Raw genomic sequence first — 17,961 nt, 5'->3', positions numbered from 1 at the left:
TATAAAACTTACATATATAGTATAATTATATACTGTATATTATACTGATGTTTGTGCTATCAGGGTATGTTTGAAGGGGCAAAGCAATGACATGTTCAGCATATTCTTAGAAGAAAAGATTAATTTGTTAAGTAAATGGTGCAGAGAGGTGTAAAGGATTTTAAACTTGGTCCTATCTCACCAGCTATCCAAAGCATGTGCAAGAAAAGGGGAAAATATACTGAAACAGATTCTCCTTTTCAGTTAATACTAGGGTCATACTAAATCCACTACTTTAGGATTTGGCCGAATACCAAACCGAATCTGAATCCTAATTTGCATATTCAAATTAGGGGAATGAGGGAGGAAAGAGAAGTGTCGCACAGCATGTGTTCAAAACTCATGTGATTTTTAGGATTCAGTTCTGCCAGGCACTTGGCTGAATCCGAATCCTGCTGGAAAAGGCTGAATCCTATCCGAATCCCGAACCAAACCCCTTCCTAACTACAAGTCCAAGATACAACAAGCCATGAAAGACAATGTGAGGCTCATTATACAGAGCTTATCAGTTCTCTTAGACCCTTTAAGAGCCAACTTTTTTTAATTTAGTATAGATAGCAAGTTGCCAGGCATTGCATAGAGTGTAGGGATGCACCGAATCCAGGATTTGGTTCGGGATTCGGCCAGGATTGCGCCAAATCCTTCTGCCCGGGCTGAACTTAATCCAAATTTGCATATGCAAATTAGGGGCGGGAGGGAAATCACTTTTTTGTCATAAAGCAAGGAAGTAAAAAAAGTTTTCCCCTTCCCACCCCTAATTTGCATATACAAATTAAGATTCAGATTTGGTATTCAGCCGAATCTTTCGCGAAGGGTTCGGGGGTTCGGCCGGATTCCGTGTATCCCTAATAGAGTGTAACCCTGTACCGTGGCACTGGTACTTTGTGTTTTACCAAAAATTCTGAATTAATATACGTAGTTAATTTAGCCTAAAAACCCCCCACAGGTTTCTATTAATGTCACTGGCAAATTCATGACACTCCTTTTAAAGTGTTCCACTGAATCATATAATGCTGGTTTGTGTCCTCTATGCAGTGGCTTCAGAAAACAAACCACAGGCACCACTAAAGTGTTTTGCTTTGGGAACGTCTTCAAACACAATAAAAATGAAATGCAGTATAATATGCTTTCCAGCCTGACCTTATACCCCCTATTCCCACTGGTTGCCTCTTTCTTCAGAAATGATCACCAACCCCCTTCTGCCTCTCATATAAAAAGAATATAAAACAGTGGGATGAGATTCTGTATTTCAATTTCTGGTTGTTCCTTCTATATTTCATATTCCTTAATTTTTGCAAGGACTGAAAATGCTTCTAAATATAATGAATATGTTCTTTTTCTCAATTATAGCCTTAGCCTTCTTATTATGCCCTCTGTGCTGGCTTATTCTAAATGAGGCTCTGACACTTTTCCCTATGTATAAATGATTGAAAATGCATTTGATAACATATTCTAGCTATGTGATTGACAGCTGCAATCATCTCTTATTTTTATTTTTTTTCTCAACCACTATCTTATCTTTAAACTTCCACATAAATTCACAATTCACAGACTTCATATGCTTATACAACCCCTCAGGATTTGTCTGTATTTCTTAACCAAGTAAGATATACCAATTCATTTCTCACCCTTCTTGTTTGTCTTCTAAGAATAGTATTAACTCTTTATAATTCTGAAGCATTTACAATTCTTCCTAATTAATTTAGCCTTTTAACCACTTTCATTTCTGTACTCTTATATTATACAAACTATTCTATGAGAACCTTGCTCTTTTTGGCTATAGCTAATGCCTTATATGTTGATTGTCACAAATTTTAAAGGGATACTGTCATGGGATAAAACATTTTTTTCAAAATGAATCAGTTAATAGTGCTGCTCCAGCAGAATTCTGCACTGAAATCCATTTCTCAAAAGAGCAAACAGATTTTTTTATATTCAGATTTAAAATCTGACATGGGGCTAGACATATTGTCAATTTCCCAGCTGCCCCAAGTCATGTGACTTGTGCTCTGATAAACTCCAATCACTCTTTACTGCTGTACTGCAAGTTGGAGTGATATCACCCCACCTTCCCCCCCCCAGCAGCCAAACAAAAGAACAATGGGAAGGTAACCAGATAGCAGCTCCCTAACACAAGAAAACAGCTGCCTGGTAGATCTAAGAACAACACTCAATAGTAAAAACCCATGTCCCACTGAGACACATTCAGTTACATTGAGAAGGAAAAACAGCAGCCTGCCAGAAAGCATTTCTCTCCTAAAGTGCAGGCACAAGTCACATGACCAGGGGCAGCTGGGAAATTGACAATATGTCTAGCCCCATGTCAGATTTCAAAATTGAATATAAAAAAATCTGTTTGCTCTTTTGAGAAATGGATTTCAGTGCAGAATTCTGCTGGAGTAGCACTATTAACTGATGCGTTTTGAAAAAAAACATGTTTTCCGATGACAGGATCCCTTTAAGGGAATGTAAACCTAAAAAATACATTTTAATTAATTATAGAAAATGTCATTCTAAGCAACTTTCCAACTAACTTCAATTGTCTCTTAAAACAGTGTAGCAACAACCAGACTTGCATGCTTCTTCACAGGTCTCATTAGGAAGAAGTGCTACAGAATTCACAGCAAGTTCATTTTTAGGGGAAAAAAAACCCAAGAATTGAATATAGAAAAATATGAATTCAAACAAACAACTGTTTGTCCTTCTACCAGGTTTAGGGAATACGAAAGTATTAACTATAAAACCGTTTATAAGTGTGCGAAGTGTGTGAATTGCGAGTATGTGTATAAGGTTAAAAATGAGATTACAAGAAAGATAACAACTCTATAAAAATAGACAATAATTACAGCTGTCAGTCATCCTAGGTAGTATAGGCTACCAAATGCAACTGTAATCTTGTATTCATAGGAAAAACTGACAGAGCCCTCACTTACAATAGGAGATGACAGAGGGCATATTAAGATGGCTAAGGTTATAATGGAGAAAAAGAAAACAATTCCATATATTTATAAGCTTTTTTAAAGGCACATAATGAGAGTTTTGAAGCAAGCATTAAGCCTTTGAAGGCATGAATGAATGTAAAAAAAAAAAAAAGAGTAAAAATGTGAGTAGTTTATTATAATTAAAATCATTATGTAAAAAATCACAAATTATCATTTATTTTGATATTGTGGTTTTGTTATCTGGACGAGAAAAAAAAAAACTTTTCTCACCCACCTACATTTTATCCTTAATAAAGAAAGGGTTGGTAATGGTAATCCCTTCTGGGGAAAGAGGTAAACAGTTGTGAGGGTGTACACTTTGTACTCAACATTTAGGGGAAGATTTATCAAGGGTCGATTTGAAAGTTAGAATTGGAATTTTCAGATTTTTGGTCAAAACGTCAGATTCGACTAGGGAGTTATCCAAACTCTATTCAATTTTTTTTAAAACATTTTGAATTTGATTTTCAAGATTTATCAAAAAATTTGATTTTATGAATACATTTCGACTAGTCGAATTTTGAGTTTTAAAAAAACTCGACACTTCATAAATGTGCCTCCCCCTGTAACTGAGGGAGCCAATGGGGGTAAAATGTGTGGTGCTTAAGGAGTCATAAAATGTTCTGTTTTTATGATATTTATAATTATATTGGGCTGAAGGCTTTACCTCTCTTTAGCAAAATGTCTTGTAAACGTTGTGCCAGTGTGAGAAACAACTATAGATACTAAGGCAGCTATAACAGATTTTTTTAGGTGACAGTGACTATAAAATATACTAATGTCAAATGTTACACTGGCGCATGAGACAGGAATCCAGAATGAATAGCCATCTTGAGCTCCAATGAAAATGCCATAGCCTAGAACCTTTCTATGAGTCACTCAGGGGCACTGATGTCATGACTCGCTGCTGCAGCTCGTAAGTTACCAAGGGCAGAAAAAAAATCAATTGCGCTCTCTGCACTAGCGATGTGATATCAGAAAGGCTGCCTCAGGCAACAAGGACCCCTGAAAGGCCGCAGGAGTCACTTGGCTATTGCTAATGCTAGGAGGAGTCATTGCCCTTGCTGTGCTGGCACTCCAGTATTGACTTTGCCTACAGCTGGCACAAAAATATAGACTCTACCTTTGTGCTGCTTGTAGCCTTGCTGCTTGTACTGACTGAGATATGGTCACAACTGCATTACTGTTACAAACCTGGAAATGTGTCCTCCTTTTGCTCTTCAAACTTTGCTCTGATTGTTGTGCTCCTTTATTGGACAGACAGTTGGACATCCCAGCTTATGTCATTTCTTTCCTTTTAACTTGAGCCTTGTCCCTTTGACAGGCAGGGCCATTTCTGGAAAATGTATATTCTAAGAAGGTTTCTTTGCGTTCTTACCTTCATTGTCACAGTATTCTAATATTGATGGATCTTCCCGGATGATTGCTGTCAATGTGTTGACATCTCCATTAGCCGCTGCTTGGTAAACCACTGTTAAGTCAATCTCTTCTGAATCACCTTGAAGCACAAAGAACTAAATATATAACAAAACTATAATACAACATAGAGAATTTAAACTGCAGTCTTGACACATTTTTTTTTTATCCATTACACATTGGAAAATAAAAAGATCTGTACAGAATGAGGCGCCAGTTTATGGAAAGTGATAGTAGAAAAGTAGAGAGATTGCTTGGCAGCTAAATTAGGTTAAATATCAAAACGTTTAGCTCAAAACAATTGTATCAAAATATGGGGGTGCTGCCACTGGAAAACATAATGATTAATTTATTCTTAAAAGAAGTAAACAAATATGTTAAAAGGTATTTGCAAAGAAATTCTATGGAGATTTTTTTCAGTCTTCATTTGGATCCCGCACTTTTGTAAATGGAGGTTGTGTGCAAGTAAACAATAAAATGATGCAATATTTGTTGGGTTATGTCTTTGGAAGTGGTTGGAAATGGGGCCAATTTATTAAACCTCGACCTTTAGGGTTAGGCTTTTTGAAGCCAAAATCCTGGAAAAATAGCCTGAGTGGAATCTATTATGTGCCAAATTGTGACAATTCTGAATAATAAAAAATACTCCAGGTAAAACCCTGTCAAAATCATGTAGAAGTCAAAGGCAGATGTCTCTTTTACAATTGGAATATCTTTCTTTTGCAGTTTTATAGGTTTTCAGTAGTGATGGGCGAATTTATTTGCGGCAAATTTGGGCGTATTCGCTTCTGGCGAATCGCTCTTTGCCATAGCGCAACTTCGCCTGGTGTAAGGGTGCGAAGTAGCGCTAGAGTAGGTCCAGTTCGCTAGTGAATTTACGCTAGCGTTAGGCGCTTCATGCTTTAGTGAATTTGCCCCTTAAGTTTCTTACAAATGGTTGGTAGCATAGCAATAAATACTGTGCTAATTTGAAGTTTCAAGTCTGGAAAGGACTAATGTAACAGCAACAAAAACAAAGAGTGTCATGTAGTGTAGGTCACGTTCTCCTCCTCCTGTCACCTGAGTTGGATCCAGGGTTGCCAGCTCACTCTTTTAATTACTGACATTTATAAGATCTGACATTTATGAGACCTATCTGGGATCATTTTGTCACAACTAATTTTTGTATTAGATGTATTAATTAGTGATGGGCGAATTTGCGCCGTTTCGCCAAAAAATTTGTGAAATTTGCGAAATGGCAAAAAATTTGCAAAACTTAGCCGGCGTCTCGTTTTTGATTTTCCTGTGCCATTCATGAAATAATCAAGTTACTCTTCACTCTCCCCCTCTAAACAACCTGTCTCTCTTCATGCAGTAGGTGGAGTCAGTTGCACCCTTAACCCAGGTGCTCACTCTTTAAAAATAACCGGCACTGATGGAAATCCTGTTTCTCAGTGTGCAGGGTGTTTGCCAGAGTTTGGACCAAGGAGGAAGCTCTAGATAACAAAGTCCAGTTCATGGTAACCAAAGGGGTCGAGAATAGACGTAGTCAGGAATTCAGGTAGATGTTCAGAAGGCAGGCAGCTAGGGTCGTTGTCAGGCACAAAGCAGAGGATCAGAAGTCCAGTATTCAGCAATTTAGGAATTATAGTGCACCCAGGAACACTAGCAAGAGTGACCTATAATCAGGCATTGAACCCGTAACCTCGATGTCTATTTATTTTGAATTTTTGCTCCAGACGCAGCGCAATGACATCACGAGTCTGCATGCTGACGCCACAACCCACGTGGCGGCCATGGGCACTGCCATCTTGGATCTGCCACCGAAGTGGGCAGGAGCGCCATCGGGCGCTCCTGACATTGTTATTATGTTACCTTTTGTTTGTGCTGGAGTTGGTTATTTGAGTTAATCTGCTAAGAAAGGGAGCCCCCCTAAAAGATGTATTAGATCTACCTGTCAATCAAAATCTGACCCAGACCTCAGCATGGAGAGTGAGATACTGAAGAGTAACTTGATTATTTTTTTTAATTGATTGTATTTAGAAAGTGTCTTATTTCAGTGGGATGAAGTTAATATAAAATTTTCATTTTCACGATAGATCCCCTTTAATGATCTGAACACACTTGGACACTGGTGGGATGCAATTTATCTATCGTTATCTCTGTCTGTAATTCAATCTAGCTGCCCACATGCACAGGATATAAATTATGCGTTATCTCTGAGCAGAAATTGTGCAACTTTATAGTGAATACTGCCCCCCAAGCATGTGCGTGCTGATTCTGGACTGAATCATAATGGTGCAATCTTGCACATATATTAAAAGAGTGAATTAGATAACATTTGCTAATTACAATAATTCAATAGCAAGCAAAAATAACAAATATAAATTACCCAAAGCCAAGGTTAATTGCACTAGGAGCCTATTAAAGCATAATCATCCTTCCAAGAACAACAAGAGCACAAACAGGTTTAATTAGTGTAGCACGTAGTCCATCATATTAATTATGTCTCTGTTAACAAGATACCTTTGCCCATTAGCACTAAAGGGATTAAAAAATTAAACTCTTTGCATCTAAACCAGGATATAAATAGCTTATATATGTAGTCTCTCGATGCTTTCTAAATATAGATCTGCTTGAGGAAGAGAACGGTACTTTGCTTTATGTCCGAAACTAGGTCAGTTACATGTCGCCAACATCATACATAAAATATCTGTCAGATCTAGTCTGTAAGACAAGGGGCTTAGCAAGAAAATGGCATTGCCTTGAGTACTGCGCAAGGAACACATTTCGAGAGGATCTTTAATAAGTTGACTTAATTATCAAACCTTTATGCCTGAAACTAGACCGATTTTAGAGGCAATTTAGGATCATATTAATGTTCTAGTCTAGAAACAAAAGTCATTTAAAAGGATTATCATTATTTCTAGAAAAACCTGTATAAAAATGTTTTTGTTCTGAAAACACTGAAGATACTCATTTAAATGCTAAAATATGTAGATATGTTTGCGTTTATGTATAAGGTCACATACTTTTCTCCTGTTTCTAGACCATCTTGTAATCATAACACATTGCTTGGAACTTCTGATAATTGATAATAATATCGTTGTCTTGCATTTGCTCATACATTGACCATCTCCTTGTATTTCTGTATACCTTAGCACACTACATTAAGAACAAATTCTGTGCTTTGAAGATGACGAATATTGAAGGCAAAAGGAGCTGCACTCCCAGGGGGTTAAAGGGGTTGTTCACATTTGAGATAACTGTTAGTATGATGTAGAGAGAGTGATATTCTGAGACAATTTGCAATTGGTTTTCATTTTTTATTATTTAAGATTTTTGAGTTATTTAGCTTTTTATGCAGCAGCTCTCTAGTTTGCAGTTTCAGCTATCTGGTTACTAGGGTCCAAATTACCCTAGCAACCATGCATTGATTTGAATAAGAGACTGCAATATGAATAGGAGAGGCCTGAATAGAAAGATGAGTAATAAAAAGTAACGGTAACAATACATTTGTAGTCTTACAGAGCATTTGTTTTTCAGATGGGGTCAGCGATGCCCATTTGAAAGCTGCAAAGAGTCAGAAGAAAAAGGCAAATAACAATAAAACTATAAAAAATAAATAATGAAAGCCAATTGAAAATTTGCTTAGAATTGGCCATTCTATAACATACTTAGGGGCAGATTTATCAAGGGTTGAATTTCGAATTTGAAAAACTTTGAAATTCGAATTTGAAAAACTTCAAAATTCGAATTCAAAAAGACCAACCAAAATTAAATCAAAGGTTTTTTTTTTGGCGGAATAGGTCAGTTTTCGATCGAATAGGTGTGTTTTCAATCGAATTTGAATTGTACGAATCAAAGTTTTTCCCAAAGTCCACCAATTGACTCCAAATAGGTTCTAGGAGGTCCCCCATAGGCTAAAACAGCAATTTGGCAGGTTTAAGATGGTGAATGGTCAAAGTTGAAATTTTAAAGAGACAGTACATGATATTCGAATCAAATTTGTACTATTCCCTAGTCGAAATACACAAAAATTAGCTTGAAATTCTAATTTTTAATTCTAATTTTCACTTCGACCTTTGATAAATCTGCCCCTAAAAGTTACCTTAAAGGTGAACCACCCCTTTAAGCAATTAACAATGTTTATTAAAGTGAGACTGATGTTGATGTTTCGTTGCTCCCACAGCCGTTTTCAAAGCAACAAAGTCAAACACACAGATAAACGCTCCGTAGCGGGAAAAACAGACATGATGTCACTGTGAATGATATGACCACCCCTATATCCATCAAAATCCATATTGCACAAAACTAAAACAAAACAAGAATAAAAATTTAAAAAAAATTAAAAAAAGGGCAGCAGTGTGATCAGTAAGTATCTATCAGAATCTAGAAAAGGTGAAATAAAAAATATTAAAGTAATAATAGAAACAGGAACACATAGAAAAGAGTACAAGGGACACGCTGAACTGCAACTCACATCTCAAATATTGGGTCAAGTGCACAGAGTAGCGTAGAACTAATGCAGTTATTCAAAATCATATATTTGAGACAAACAAAGCCACGTAGGTAGTATGTTAAGGGCATTGAGCCATAGCGAGTGGGCCGCATAATATATTGTTAAACCGTCCAACTGAGATAATAGCTATACAAGTGGTATCCAGAGTACTGTCGTTTCCAGTAGTGATGGGCGCCTGCGTCAATTCAGACGATAAAGTCAATAGGCGTCTGAATAATGTTGACGCGCAACAGTTTGACGTGACTGTTTCGTGAATTTTTACTGAGGTGGCGAAACGCAGGAAATTTGCCTTGCATTCACGCCTGCCGAATTTATTCGCCCATCACTAGTCACAAGTGCTTGTAATATTTATATTGCACATGGTGTTATTACGTATGTAGTATATGTCGTTAACAAATACGGGCTGGTTCACTATCAAGAAGAACACGGTATAAGTGTCATAAAGGTCAGCCTAGCGTTCCAAATATGTGCCCATATTAAGTATAAAATGTTAGTGCACCTTATATAAATCAGTATATGTGACTCTCAATGTGGGCTCCTGTGCTGAGCCAAAACGTTGGATCACCAATAAATCTCCACTTTCATTTGAATTATTGACTTGATGTATTTCCTTGGAGTGCTGTCAATCCCTGCATTTTGTCTACATACTTCTCAGACTAGCACCCAGCTTTCTGCATACTAATGGTTGTGCATTCCATTCTGTTTGATTATATATATATATATATATATATATATATATATATATATATATATATATATATATATATAGTATAAATAGAGTCCCTGAGTGCCTGCACTCAATCCAAAGGATGAAGCCATTCCCCATGTGGGACCGAAACGTCGGATAAGATGTGATTTTTGATTAATAAATCAACACAATTTCACCAAACTACAGAGAGTGCTGATCTTCTTTTCACATATATATATATATATATATATATATATATATATATATATATATATATATATATATATATATATATATATATATATATATATATATATATACACACATACAGGTGAAAACCATGTCCTCAAAGAAAGTAAAAAAGATACAAATTGTTAGTCACTGCTGCGGGGCTTAAAATGTGCCACCATTCCAAAGAGACGTAATCATTTGTTTGAACATTGATTAATGTGCCACAGTATAAAGAAAGAATATATATTATTGTGTGTGGCTATTGCCACGATCGACAATTAAAATACGGAGGAAGGCTTTCCTATACAGATTCGAATACGTATTCAGTTCACAGTTCACAACAAAGCTCTCCCCCTCTAATAATCACCCTCCAATATCAATACCTGCAGTGAATGAGATAATTAGATAAAACTACTGTTTTAGTAAATATAAGGCGATTGAATCAGCTCCCTAATACCTGTATCCATAAAACAGATAATTAGTCCATTACGCTGAAAAGCGGAGGGGAAATGAATTTAGCTTCCAAATTGCCCTGCTAATTAGTCTTCAATGCGCAGCATATACTTGCTTATAATGACTTTCCCTAAATATACTTTTATCAAGGACTGAATGTTTACATGCCACCTGATTATACATTATCCCTGCATCAGCAATTCCCTCAGCATTAAACCCACAACTCTATTTTATTCTTTGATTTTCAGTCTCATTAGAATTACTTTCAACAACAATTCTTTATGAATGTTTTCTCTTTATATAAACAAACGGCAGAATTTCCACTCAGGTGACTTGTCAGGGAACTAGGCTTAATCTTCCGCTCTATTCCATCCATACAAAAAGAACTGTAGCGAATACATCAGGCTGCTTTTTTTTTTTCAACCTTTGTTTTCGATAAACACAGAGAGCAGTTGCTATGTACGTCTGATATCAGATTTATACTGATTTATCTCTTTTTTTCTGGCAGAAAAGCTATTTGCCTAACAGACGCTAAGTGGCAGATTTATCAAGGGTCAAAGTGAATTTGAGGGAATTTTCGAAGTAAAAAAATTCGAAATTCAATGTAATTTTTTGTATACTTCGATCATCGAATAGGATACTACGACTTCGACTTCAAATTCGATTCGAAGTAAAGTAGTTCGAATATTCAACCATTCGATAATCGAAGTACTGTCTCTTTAAAAAACCTTCGACTTCAATACTTCGCCAAATTAAACCTGCCGAAGTGCTATGTTAGCCTATGGGGACCTGCTAGAGCATTTTTTAACGTTTTTCGAAGTCAAAGAAAAAGCATTCAATCGATCGCTGAATTGAACGATTTTAATTCGACAGCAAGATACCCAAATTCGCTGAAAAAAACTTCGACTTCGATATTCGAAGTTGAAGTATTTAAATTCGATGGTTGAATTTTGAAGTATTTTTGACTTCAAAATTCGACCCTTGATAAATCTGCCCCTAAATGTGAACACTTTCCTGATTTGGAAATAGGATAGGATAATTTTTTCATGAAAAATGTACAACACCATAGCCTGGATTATTGTTTATTATTACCTAAGTTATTTTCTAAAGTTCTAAAACCATTGATAGTACTTTTAAATTTCATTTTAAGAGTTTCTTTAAAACCATTTTAAATATCAACCCTTGAAAGGCGTTCTATGTCTGTCCCGGCTTGTTTCTATTAATCTATTCTGTGTCAACAGCTAGGGAAGTGGTCTTAGGGCTGGAAAAAGTCCTACATCTCAAAATAAAAGGTTTAAAATGTGGCATAGGATAAAAGTCCTATTTATAAAGTTGTTCTCCTTACTTCTGATTTTACACTTATCATTTCTTAATTCAGCGGGCAAAATCCATTACAAAGTTTAAAGAGAACGAATGCCTAAAAATGAATATGATTAGAAATTCTGTATTGTTTTACTGAACTCATTGCACCAGCAGGAAAGTTTACAGCCCTTAAAAGTTGTCCACAGTAGCTCTCCATCTTGGATCTTGTTAGGCCATCTTTTGAGTGTCAATGGCACTGCACATGCTCAGTGTGCCTAAATTGATGCTTCAGGGCTGATTATAAAAGAATATACTTGTTCCTGATCTGCTATGTAATGTGAATCTGAATAAATAATTACTCAGCAGCCCAGATCATGTGCAGTGAATCAGCAGAAAAGAAGATGGGAACTAGTGGGGTCATGTTCACCAGGGACACAACTAGGGGTAGGTAGGATAGGCAGATACCTAAAGCACAGTTGTGGAGGTTGGGGGTGTGTGCAAAAAAAAAAAAGATTAAACTATAGTACACTCAACTCCTGTCCACGCAGACTTGCTTTAAGTTCCAGAAAAGGTGATGGGAGTGATCCATGGTAGTGAGAAAGTGAGGCAGGGTTTGGGGTAGGGGGGTGCAGTTGCAGTTTGCTGGTGAGGGTCAAGTCTCAGCCGGGACAATACATAATTGTCTTGGCCGAAAGTATCTATTGGCCTGGCACTGATGTTCACAGGCACAGATCTTCACATCTAAAGAGCTCTAGTTCCTGACTTCCTGACCAACAGACCTCAGTCAGTCAGGATTGGAAACATCATCTCTAGAACCACCACACTGAGCACCGGAGCCCCTCAAGGCTGTGTGCTTAATCCTCTACTGTTCACTCTGCTGACGCATGACTGTGCAGCCACGCACCGCACGAATCACATCATAAAGTTCGCTGATGACACGACCGTGGTGGGTCTCATCAGTAACAATGAAAAGTCACCATACAGAGAGGAGGTGCAGCGGTTAACAGACTGGTGCAGAGCCAAAAACCTGTCTCTCAATGTAGACAAAACAAAGGAGATGGTTGTTGACTTGTATGAAGACTAGTAGTGACCACCTGCCACTGTGGAGATCGTCAAAAGCACCAAATTCCTTGGTGTCCATCTGGCGGAGAACCTCACCTGGTCCCACAGCTACTTAGCCAAGAAAGCCCAACAGCGCCTCTACTTGCGCAAGCTGAGGAAATCCCATCCCCCACCATCCTGGGAACTGCACTGTCATGGAGCGCAAGACCCTACAGAGGATAGTGAAGACAGGAGAGAAGATCATAGGTGTCTCTCTTCCTTCCATCACGGACATTTACACCCCCGCTGCATCTGTAAAGCCACCAGCATTGTGGCTGATCCAACACACCCCTCACACTCACTGCCATCTGGAAAAAGGTACCGAAGCATTAGGGTCCTCACTACCAGACTGTGTAACAGTTTCTTCCCCCAAGCCATAAGGCTCCTGAATACTCAGGGACCGGACAGATCTCTCTCACACACACTCCATCTGACCTTATTGTATAAATAAATAGCCATTGGGTACAATTGTTCTTTATAAGCACATCTGCACTTTATCATGTTCTTTATCATGTTCTTACTACTATCATGTCACAATGATACACCCATCATGTCTGACGTTTAGCATTATTTACTTAACATATTACATGTGCTGAGTGTGCACTGTCTTGTCCTGTCCCTGCACTGTGCTGTCCTGTCTTGCACGAGTTGCATATTTTTGCACTTGTACTTTTTGTCTGTTGTCCGGTACATCTATGTTGTGTTGTGTAGCACCTTGGTCCTAGAGGAACATTGTTTAGTTTCACTGTGTACTGTACAAACGTATATGAATGAAATGACAATAAACTCACTCTTGACTCTTGACTAGTTGCCCATGACACATAAGAAGACCAATTATCCCTTCAAATTATCCTCTTCACATTTACTGCACTGCTGCCTGTGGGGAGGTCTTTGTCTTATCCAACAAACACTTTATACTGTTAAAGTACATAAACATTTAAAATCTAAGCATCTAATGTGGCAGAAAATGTAAAGCTTGAGTAAACACTGTAAAGCTTGAGTAAGAAATAAGATTTTATGATGAACTGCCATCTTGCTTTTCATAATCTACACAGTAGTTAATAATGACATGATGATCAGTTTTGGGAAAGAAGAAAATATATACTTTATATAAAAATGTGTCCTATTAATGTAGACAAACTAAATGACTGAGACCCCTGTTCTGTCAATGTGTGTAAAGTGGGATAGATTTAAAACAATATGTAATATCAACGAGATACGACACATTTCATAAACAAACCTTCAAGGGTATAATATTTCAAACATCATTGCACTGCAAAGTTTATTATAAAGATTTAAGCTCGTTATATTACTAAAATGCATCCGAGGAAGCAGACCAGGGGACAGACTTAGCAAATTCAATAGAACTGAAATACACACTCCATGCAAGCCAAATACCTACTAAAATGTAATATATCACGTCACATGGTTACCCATCAGCCGAATCCACTTTATGCATATATATATATATATATCCCCTCCTATATGCTTTTACTGCAATCTACAATGAGGAAGGTGCTGATTTCCCCGCTATCAATCTGTATTGTCTGTATTTTTGATGAATATCATCACCATTATTTATATACATAGCACCAGCAGGTTGGGAGTTCTACAAAATCATTCAACGGAGTAGAATAGGGCCCTGCGCGCACTCCAGAATGCTTGGAATTCGGGGGTTTTCAGATAAGGTATCTTTCTGTAACTTGGATCTCCATACCTTAAGGCTAATATATAAAAATAATTTATACATAAAATAAACCCAATAGGCTGTTTTTGCTTTCAATAAGGATTAATTATATCTTAGTTGGGAACAAGTGCAAAGTACTGTTTTATTATTCCAGAGACAAAGGAGGTCATTTTTAAAAGTCGGAATTATTTTATTAAAATGGAATATACAGTATGGGAGACAGCCGCCTTCCCATAAATTGGAACTTTCTGGATAATGGGTTTATGAATTGACAGGAAGTTCTTGCTTTTGTAGTTCTACAGTATATTGAACCGGCCTCCCATACATTATAATCTGCACCCACAGTGATAGTGGCATAGTCATCTTAAAAGAACAGTAACATCAACAAATTAAAGTGTTTTAAAGGAAAACAATATAATGTACTGCTGCCCTGCACTGGTAAAACTGGCATGTTTGCTTCAGAAACAACCATAGTTTATATAAACAAGCTTCTGTGTAGCCATGGGGGCAGCCATTCAAGAACAGGATACACAGTAGATTACAGATACATTCTGAAGAATTCCATTGTATTCTACAGAGTTTATCTGTTATTTGCTGCTTATCCTGTGTCTTTTCTCCCTTTTCAGCTTTGAATGGCTGCCCCCATGGCTACACAGCAGCTTGTATATATAAACTATAGAAGAGTTTTAGACGCAAACACACCAGTGTTACCAGTGCAGCACAACAGTACATTATATTTCCATTACTTTAGGATATTTTAATTTTTTCGGTGTTACTGTTCCTTTAATGATTGGGATATTAAGTATCATAGAAACATCTAACACTTCTCCTGGTTAGGAGAAATTGATTCAGTGGGTATTATATTATATATATATATATATATATATATATATATATATATATATATATATATATATATATATATATATATATATATATATATATATATATATATATATATATATATTTGGCCTTTAGACCACAGCAGCCACTCATGTTTTTAACAAACAAATTAAGGATTGCTTTGAACTTTGGAGAATGAGTGCAGCCTTTTCCCTGGATCGGCATGCACACGATTCTTATGATTCTTTCCCCGGTACAACAAAGGTGGGAGTCAATGCAGGTATCTTTTCTCTATCTTGTATATTATATTAAATTGCATTACAAAGCGAAATGTTTTCATCTGAACTCATAAAATCATTGACAAATTCTTGTATATTTTGCTGAGTATAATTGATAAAAAAGAATTCTCCGGGGCCACAAACATATAGCATGTAGGCATTTTGGCTTCTATACCTAAAACAGAGGCAGTATATATATAAGTTTGTTAGTAGGAGTCCATCCCACACCCTGGAGGGGGTTCACCGAATCTCCAATATTGACGGCCAACTGCACAAACTTGATGGAGCCTATGATTAAGTGTCAGACAGACACGAAACGCGTAAGGCTTGTGATGACCATTCAATAACGTATTTTTCATTAACTTTTGGTCTGACCTGGTGTGTTTTCCAGTGTGCCCTACACCCTTCTTTTTTGGTGCTATATGCACCAACTTGATTCCCTGTTTCAGTACATTGCTGCAAAGCATCCAGAGAAGCATTGCACGGCACAAGGCAGCTTTGTTCCGTCTGGATTTCCATAGCAACGGCTACATGTCAGCTTGGTTGCTGTAGTGTTTATTCGGCTAGAAACCACTATGAGCACACAATTTTATCCCCCCACGCGATACAAAACAGGGATAGAAATGATGATACAGTAATACATGTTTCATATCTAAGTAACATATCACCGTGGGGCCATACAGAGTTTGTACACATGAATAGAATTTATATTTGCCTTTAAAAAGAGGGATCCACTGCCTGACGCTATGTTGCTGCTGCTAATTGCCATTGTTTATGATTAAGGAACAAAGGACTTCAGCCATAGTTAATGTAAAATGAGTATCAACCCTCGCAGACCTCAGCAGACAATCCACGACGTGGCACTGGATGGTATTGTGCTCCATTATCACAATATAATGATTAGAGCAGCAGCCTGGCTTAACCTATGCAGCATGTAATACACAGCCAACTGTACAACAATATCCAGCACAAGACATGACATTATTGGTGATAAGGAGAAAATTCATTTATTAAACCAGATTACGGCTAATGTTATTCTAACCCAACCACACGTGCTTGTCATTACTCCAATTATATTAGCTGTCTGCCAGGTGCTAGGTCAAAATACAAGTCAGTCTAGGAATATTCATCATTTTATGGAGGTAAATGAGATAGTAATATAGTGAAAGAATAAGTGGCTTATTGGAAAGACAATAGATCAGAAAACGGTCCATGCACCATGCAGTCCTTGGATGGCTTACCTTTATGCTGATCAAACACAGACGAGTTGCTGAAATCCATGGTAGTCTATCTCATTATTTACAGAAAGACCAGGTAAATGGCATCTGTCTGGCTTCCAGAGAAAGGAGCCGGATATCCTACAGCAAATAATGCCTGTGCCTAGAGCAGTCGCTCAGCTTTTTTTACATGAGGATTCAATATTGGCTAATGGACAGCAGGGATAAATAGGGGCATGGATATTCCCCCAGGTAGGATGCATGGAGAAGGAGGATTCGCCTGCATTTAGTAAGTCCCAGGGATCATTTGTGGATGTCAACCGGAGGCAGAAGCCATTCTGCTGCTGAGTGAATCATTGGCTTTGTCAGAGCTGCAAATAAAGACTGGGCAGCCCTCTCCTACACTAGAAGCAGCAATGCTGCTTTAAGCAAATAGAGATCTCAATGGATGAATGATTATGGGACTCACGGAGCATGTGCAAAGCAGCCTATGCAGTTCTGATACTAATGCACTCAATACAGATATCAAACGCAGTACTACAGGCAGAGATTGAATCAAAGCTGCTATATTTATACCCTGCAATAAACTCCTCCTGTGAAGAATGCCAGCGCATCTACTACACAGCATTTTATTTATTTATTTATTTTTACATTTTCTTAAGGTAATAAGGATGCTTAAAGGAAAACTATACTCCCAAAATGAATACTTAAGCAACAGATAGTTTATATCAAATTGAATGACATATTAAAGAATCTTACCAAACTGGAATATATATTTACATAAATATTGCCCTTTTACATCTCTTGCCTTGAACCACCATTTGTGACTCTATCTGTGCTGCCTCAGAGATCACCTGACCAGAAATACTACAACACTAACTGTAACAGGAAGAAGTGAGGAAGCAAAAGGCAGAACTCTGTCTGTTAATTGGCTCATGTGACCTTACATGTGGTTTGTATGTGTGCACAGTGAATCGTACGATCTCAGGGGGCGGCCCTTATTTTTTAAAATGGCAATTTTCTAGTTATGATTACCCAATGGCACATACTACTAAAAAAGTATATTATTATGACAATGGTTAATTTACATGAAGCAGGGTTTTACACATGAGCTGTTTTACTCAGTATCTTTTAATAGAGACCTACACTGTTTGGGGGGTATAGTTTTCCTTTAAAAACAGATTAAATGCCATCTAAAAATATGTGCAAAGTTTACATACTGTA

At 37.3% G+C, this 17,961-nt stretch overlaps 1 protein-coding gene across 3 annotated transcripts in view; it reads right to left on the bottom strand.

Annotated features, from left to right (window-relative positions):
* ankrd55.S (ankyrin repeat domain 55 S homeolog) overlaps positions 1 to 17,250 on the bottom strand; it is a 41,576-nt gene extending 24,326 nt beyond the window's left edge. Inside the window, exons 1-2 of one of the 3 annotated variants that reach the window (XM_041580569.1) lie at positions 16,762 to 17,250; positions 4,399 to 4,518 (exon numbers count right to left, since the gene is read on the bottom strand). In XM_041580569.1, the coding sequence (XP_041436503.1) occupies positions 4,399 to 4,518; positions 16,762 to 16,801 (160 nt within the window). In that variant the 5' untranslated portion in view covers positions 16,802 to 17,250. The remainder of the gene's footprint in view (positions 1 to 4,398; positions 4,519 to 16,761) is intronic. The other 2 variants (XM_018240976.2, XM_018240977.2) reach the window with 2 other exon arrangements.
* Between the last annotated feature and the right edge of the window lie 711 nt (positions 17,251 to 17,961).

Source organism: Xenopus laevis, chromosome 1S (genome assembly GCF_017654675.1).
Source record: "Xenopus laevis strain J_2021 chromosome 1S, Xenopus_laevis_v10.1, whole genome shotgun sequence".
Taxonomy (NCBI): Eukaryota; Metazoa; Chordata; class Amphibia; order Anura; family Pipidae; genus Xenopus; species Xenopus laevis.
This window is presented reverse-complemented; position numbering and strand designations above follow the sequence as displayed.